Source organism: Rhagoletis zephyria, unplaced genomic scaffold (genome assembly GCF_001687245.7).
Source record: "Rhagoletis zephyria isolate East Lansing unplaced genomic scaffold, Rhagoletis_zephyria_1.1 Rzeph_scaffold_07746, whole genome shotgun sequence".
NCBI classification, from domain to species: Eukaryota; Metazoa; Arthropoda; class Insecta; order Diptera; family Tephritidae; genus Rhagoletis; species Rhagoletis zephyria.
The window spans coordinates 23285-29899 of NW_016164828.1; the positions used below are offsets into that span (position 1 = coordinate 23285).

Below are 6615 nucleotides of genomic sequence, written 5' to 3' on the forward strand. Positions count from 1 at the left end.
TTTTTTTTTTTTTTGATAAATGCAGCTAAAAACCTCACTCACTCTAAACCTTTTAGTGTTTCCGATAATATAGAATTGCAAATTGCACGGCGAGCTGCTGATATCGGCATGTGTGGACTGTATATTACCGAGGAGCGACTCACAGAGACCGACATGTCAATTGGGCATTCACGCGATTGTGCCAGCTTTATTACGCTTGCCTCGAAAGCATTGCCAAAGTGAGTTAGAATTGCATACGAGTACTTTACCGTGAATTTCCTATTTCTACATTTCATTTCAGATATCGCGCAATAATGGGACCATTTCAATGGCCTGTTTGGGTTTGTATTGTCATCATTTATTTGGGCGCAATATTTCCGATTGTCTACAGTGACCGATTAACTTTGCGCCATTTGATTGGAAATTGGGGTGAAATGGAGAACATGTTTTGGTATGTCTTTGGAATGTTTACGAACAGCTTGACTTTCTCCGGCAAATATTCGTGGGCTAATACGCAGAAGACATCAACACGAGTTCTCATAGGCTCTTATTGGTTATTTACGATTATAATAACTGCCTGTTATACTGGCTCTATTATTGCATTTGTTACACTGCCAGCCTTTCCGAATACCGTTGATTCGGTGAATGATTTATTGGGTCTCTTTTTCCGCGTAGGAACTTTGGGTAAGTAAAATATTGTTGTTAAGGTTCAGAGCAAGTTCAAAGAGATGAGGGAAACGGTCATGTGGTCTGAGTCTCTCCTTGACGAAGTTTCGCTCCTCGTTTCAAGAAATCCAACATTTTTTTAGGAATGTCAGTGTCACCACATCGGTTCTTATTAGTGTTATTCGTAAGATGTCCCTGCTAATATTATACCACTGGACCCTATAATCGGCTCCGATCCAATTAGGTATTGCGAAGACTTGCAGTTCGCCAATTTTTGGGATAGTTCTAGGTGGTTTTGGGGTTGCTGGATACCAGCATTACCAGAACAGGGCCCAATTAGCTCTCTAAGCGCCATTTTGATACGCTTTCTCTGAAACCTTTGATATTCTCTACTTCAGCGATTCGTTGGTATCTTTTTACCCCTTGGACTTCTCGATGGATCCACAGGAGTCCGATGTTCTCCAATTAGCCAGTGTCTCTTAAGTGCGGCTTGATTGAGAAGTCTTAAACCCAGATGAGTGAAATATCTGTTGACTCGGGCATCAACCATAAGGTACACTTGCAATTTCTGCGCGAAGGACTTCAAAGAGCTTTGGATCTACTATGTTGCCACTGCAGACTCCGATCTTTCGTCTGCTCCATCTTTAGCCCTACACTAATTTCGGAGCCCAGCAATGAACGCCGATTGAATAACTGATTTCATTTTGGCATGGGAAGAAAATCATTTAAAGCTACCTCCAGATGCCAGCCGGATCCAGTTCCATCCCGCGCCTCGAAACCTCGGTATAGAAAGAATGTGTTGGTCATTGTTCCCTACCTATGGTACCTTCTTCCATGTAGTTCCTCAGGTATCAGGTTATAGTTACATTGGAGCCAGGAACAAAGGTACTATATTACTGCGAAATATGTTGCCATCAATCTGGCTAAAGATCTGCTCAAACAAGCGCAATGTGCTGCAATTCCGTGCGATATATGCGGGGTATAATCAAACATATCATCGTATCATCGAAGAATACTAAGTTTCTCTCAGACCCCAAGATTTGTCCACACGTACCGAAAACTTTCAGTGCGCAATTTGCCTTTAAACTAGTCCTGAGTTGTCCATGTTAGTTTAGAGTTACACCCAGATATTTAACTTCTGCCAAAAGACTAAGGTATCGGGATATTAAAATCTGCCAATTTCCCGCGTTATGAAAACTGTGGTTGTCTTATCAAGGTCCAGACTTGGCGGATCTCTATGCCTTTGAACAGATCTCGCTGAAAATTTTCCCGACGACAATGAACAAACATCATTCGCGGAGGTAATTAAATTCATGCGTTTTCGGGAGTCCACTATCGCAAGATCACACTTGTTTTATTTGTTTTTTCTTATCCAGTAGATTTTTCTTTTCAGACCAGTAGCTCGTTTCTGTAACAATTCTCTACCAAGGCGAATTCATATATGACTATTTCGGGTAGATTCGCTCAAAGCGTTAGCATACTAAACGTGGCCTACTAGTATCAGTCTACTTAAATTTCGAACTGAATTAATGAGCACAAGTCCCTGATTGCCTCTGAGCCATCACGGTAGATATTCACCTATCTTATCGGTGCCACACAAATGGGCTTCCAATCGACTGTTTCTTTATTATCAGCCGTGGCTTCCCGGAAAACCCTACAGTGATTAGGAAACCTAAGGCCTAGACCCCAGAGGTATCGGTGCATAACGTGACTACCTGCCACAATGACTTGACATCACGGTGCTCCTAAGCACAACGGATTAATTCAAATGCATTGATCAGCGCCCTGAAATGCAAGCACTTCAGTACCAATTGGCAGTGTGGGGTGGACACACTAGCCACCTTGGTAGGGATCGAGGCACATCTAAACCTCTGCCGTACTATGAGTCAGGCACCCGGTTGCAATGCAACTCCACATTCAACCACTGCTGGTTCTACCCGCATTTGGGTTTAAACCACAGGCACCACGATACTCCCGTGGGGTCGCACCAAGAACAGACTGGAGTAATGTTCACCCGCGCGACTTGCTCGACCTGTTCGACTCACCCTGAATTCGGTCGTACTTCAGAACACCATTTTACTGATGCGCTGACGATCGTCGGCGATGACGATGACGATATTCAGCGTAGGGCCAAATATATGTTCGGCATGTGGGGTCTCCGCACCACTCAAAACATCTCTTCACAAGCCTGCAAAACTTAACTAACAGGACTAGTCCAACCCACGTCGATACAGCCTATAAGTACTGTGCTAAGCATTTTGGTAAATTAAGAGATCTCTGTTAGACATAAAACACTAACCCCAGTAATCTCAATAGAGACTAGTCTGTATCTTCTTATGAACATTGTACAACGATGTCTCCCGTAACAAATTGTTCCATCACCTACATATAGACAAATGTTATCGAACGGTCCTTTTACTTATGTCCAAAAAATAGGCGATGCAAGTTACTTTGATGATATAAATCAAAGAACGGAGGACTAACATCGGTAGAGTATATTCCAAATATGCCTTGCTTCTTCTGCAGACAATAGCGGTTGGGAGACTTGGTTTCAAAACTCCACGCACGTACAAACAGCGAAGCTGTATAGGAAAATGGAGTTCGTTTCAACTTTGGAAGAGGGTATTGGCAATGTTACACAAAGCTTCTTCTGGAATTACGCTTTTCTAGGTTCAGCGGCACAGCTGGAATTCATGGTGCAAAAAAATTTCACCGATGAGTATGTGCAGCTAACTCTTGAACAACGTAAGTGCCACATTTATCTTTACAAACGTTTTTCTCCCACCCAGGAACATATCGCGTCGTTCAGCGCTTCACCTCAGCGAGGAATGCTTCGCGTTATTTCAAGTCGGTTTTCTCTATCCGCGCGACTCCGTTTATAAGCGCAAAATTGATTCAATGATCTTATTGGCACAGCAAAGTGGCCTAATGAGCAAAATACTCAACGAAGTCCGTTGGTCTATGCAACGTTCCGCCAGTGGAAAACTGCTGCAAGCGAGCTCGTCAAATGCATTGCGCGAGCGCATACAAGAAGAGCGACAATTGACCACCGCCGATACCGAGGGAATGTTTCTACTAATGGGTATAGGTTATCTATTAGGTGCGGTGGCGCTCATTTCCGAAATTGTGGGCGGCATAACAAATAAGTGTCGTCAAATCATACGACGTTCACGTAAGTCCATCTCCAGCGCATGGTCATCGAGACGCACCTCTGTGGATGATGAAAATGCGCTGCATCGCACTGCAGCCGAACAAGTGGCGCACGAATACCGCAAGGCAGCGAGACGCAAAGCTGAGAAAGAGTGCGCAGACAGACAAGGCTTTGGCGTGCGTGAGTTTAATCTGACAAAAAAGACGCTGAAAGAGTTGTACGGCAGCTATTACAAAAAGGAACCGAGTTATGTGTTGAAGGATGGCAAATTACTGCTCGAAACGGAAGAAATTTCGGCCAGTTCCGCGGATTGTAATTCACGCGAATCAAGTGGCGACATACCTGCGGCATTGATACTACCACTGCATAGCAAAAAGCAGGCAATGATGGTGGCAGAAGTGGATGTAGAGCGGGAAAAGAAAAAGGAGCGCGACCTTATGGCAGCAGCGGCGGAAGAATCTTTGGCGGCGTTAGACGAATGCATGAAAATGCAGCATTGTGAGGACAGCAGCGCGAGCAGCGATGATGACGCTGATGTGGCTGATGAATACGAGTTGTTTGGCAGCTTTGTAGTACCCGAAGGATCGCTGGCCGCCAAATTAAATGATCTAAATCTATTTAATGATGCAGAAGTTGTGCTAAAAAATTTCGATGACGAGCAGAAAGTGGATTGTGGAAACAGTTAAGTAAAATCACTGATGACGCTTCATGAAAGACGGAAGTTTATTTTTCTTTGCTGCGCACATCCATTTTCGAAAATGGCAGTTACGTACATACACAATGTCTGTTATATAGTTATGAATAAATTTCAGCTTAAATACTAAAAGTGCGCTTATATTTACTTGATTAGTGCGTTTGGCTTTGGTGCACTGTATTAAAGAAAAAAAAATAAAGAACTTATTATACATAATTTACAACAATTACAACAATAAATTCATTTAGATACATAGCTTCGTTTTGGTTGGAGTGGGTTTTTGAAAATCACAAATGTTACAAGTCGCTTGTCGTTTTATGAAATGGAAGCAGGTGGAATGTCGCACCGTATTTTGGTATAATATATGCGATAAAATACACGTTTTTTAGTTGTAAAAAAACAGTGCTATATTTTAACTAATGTTACAGTTCAGTTTTTGTGCTCGCATTTTCGCTGCCTTCTTCAACCTCTGCAACCTCGCCTGAAAAACCAAAACATTTAGAAAATAGCAAAAATAAAATTATATCGAAAATCAAAAACAAATAAGAACAAAAAGGCGGTAAATTCGTTCCGTTTCTGCGTTAACCTATGTCGCAGAATAGTAATTTTGAAGATAGCAGGGCAAAAGTATTTAATTTCTTTTACTGAAACACAACAAAGAAGCACCGTAATTTATGCTTTTGACTTTACTATTACTTAAGAGAACCAAACTAAGATTACAATTTTGGTTTTAAACAGAATAACGTTTACACTCTTACAATTAAAAAAATTTTTGATTTATTTTTCAATAATTTTGTTACGTGGTTAGCGCAGAAACGGGCTTCTATTAAAAAAAAAATAATGCATGAGAGCATCTAAATAAAGCTGCAAATAAATAACTACTATCGTGCTCTAAGTGTTTGCTATTTGTTATATTTATGTACGTATAAAGTAGTTATGCATCGTTTGTATGTGTAGACATCATTGCAAAAGGCCTTAAGGGCCAATTTTTAGTGCCAGTTTAAACTTAGCTTAAGTAAACTGAGTTTAAATTGAACAGCTGGCGGAATTTGATTGGCTGATCTTAGTTTAAACCACTGAAAAACTGGCCCTAAGTGACACATTCGATTTTATATAGAGAATAAAAAGGCTCTTTTATCTTGTATTTGAATGTTTGAAAGAGCATTTAAATCCATTATTCAATAACTTTTTAAACTTTACTCTGGGTATTTATGTATTGTATATATACATATGTATGTACGTATGCAGATATGTACATACATACTAGGGATGTTTCGAATGTCATATTTTTCATATCGGCGAATGCGAATGCGAATGCGAATGTTAGGAATAACATTAAAAAAGCTATAATCAACTTAAGTCATCGTTTTTATTACTTAAAAATTTTGTAAATTATTAGAACATTGAACGAGAACATTGTTTTATGGGTCGATTATGGATGGCAACGCAACCGCAGTACGATTGCCGATGGGCAACGCCACTGAAAGGAAAATGTATATTATGAATAGCAACTATAGTTAAGTTCTTTAAGACTTGAGTGTAAATAAGCTGAAGAAATAGTTGAAAAAAGAAATAAATTATCTCAATCAAAATTTCCGCGGCAACCACAAAAATGCAGTTGCTAATAAAGCAACTCAGTTGTCAGCCTTCAGTTGACAGTTGCCATCTGTAGTACCATCTCAGCCACTGGCCACCCAACTGAAGTTCGCTTGCGATCCGTAATCCGGGAATATTAATATTATGTTTCAAAAAAAGTAATTTGCTGCCTTTTCTCCCATGAAGCTCGTATATCTATCCCCTCTCTTAGAGTCTCGTATATAAGGCCGGCTGCACTGAACAATTGCTCACTAGGAACGCTGGCGGTTGGAGCGCTCAAATAATTGCGAGCCAGCTCTGTGAATTTGTCGTATTTTAGTTTAGTTTTCCACCAATCGAGTGGATTTTCACCGAAATGAGCTCGTTTTTCGTCGCTTTCGCTGGAGGAATCTAAAATTATTTCTAGGTTGCGTATAAGACTTTTAGCAGTATTTGTTGAAGGTCCATCAAAGTTGCTTGATGTACTACTTAACCGTTTAGCGCCCGAAGCTAAAAGCCGGTTATTGTCCGCACCCTGGTTAGACAGACT

The 6615-nt window shown here is 40.8% G+C and overlaps 1 protein-coding gene across 1 annotated transcript in view; it reads left to right on the forward strand.

Annotated features, from left to right (window-relative positions):
- Positions 1-4482, forward strand: part of Ir21a (Ionotropic receptor 21a) — a 7652-nt gene extending 3170 nt beyond the window's left edge. The window contains exons 4-7 of the mRNA XM_017630447.1: positions 57-218; positions 281-663; positions 3172-3364; positions 3435-4482. Coding sequence (XP_017485936.1) covers positions 57-218; positions 281-663; positions 3172-3364; positions 3435-4482 — 1786 coding nt within the window. The remainder of the gene's footprint in view (positions 1-56; positions 219-280; positions 664-3171; positions 3365-3434) is intronic.
- Positions 4483-6615: the final 2133 nt, after the last annotated feature.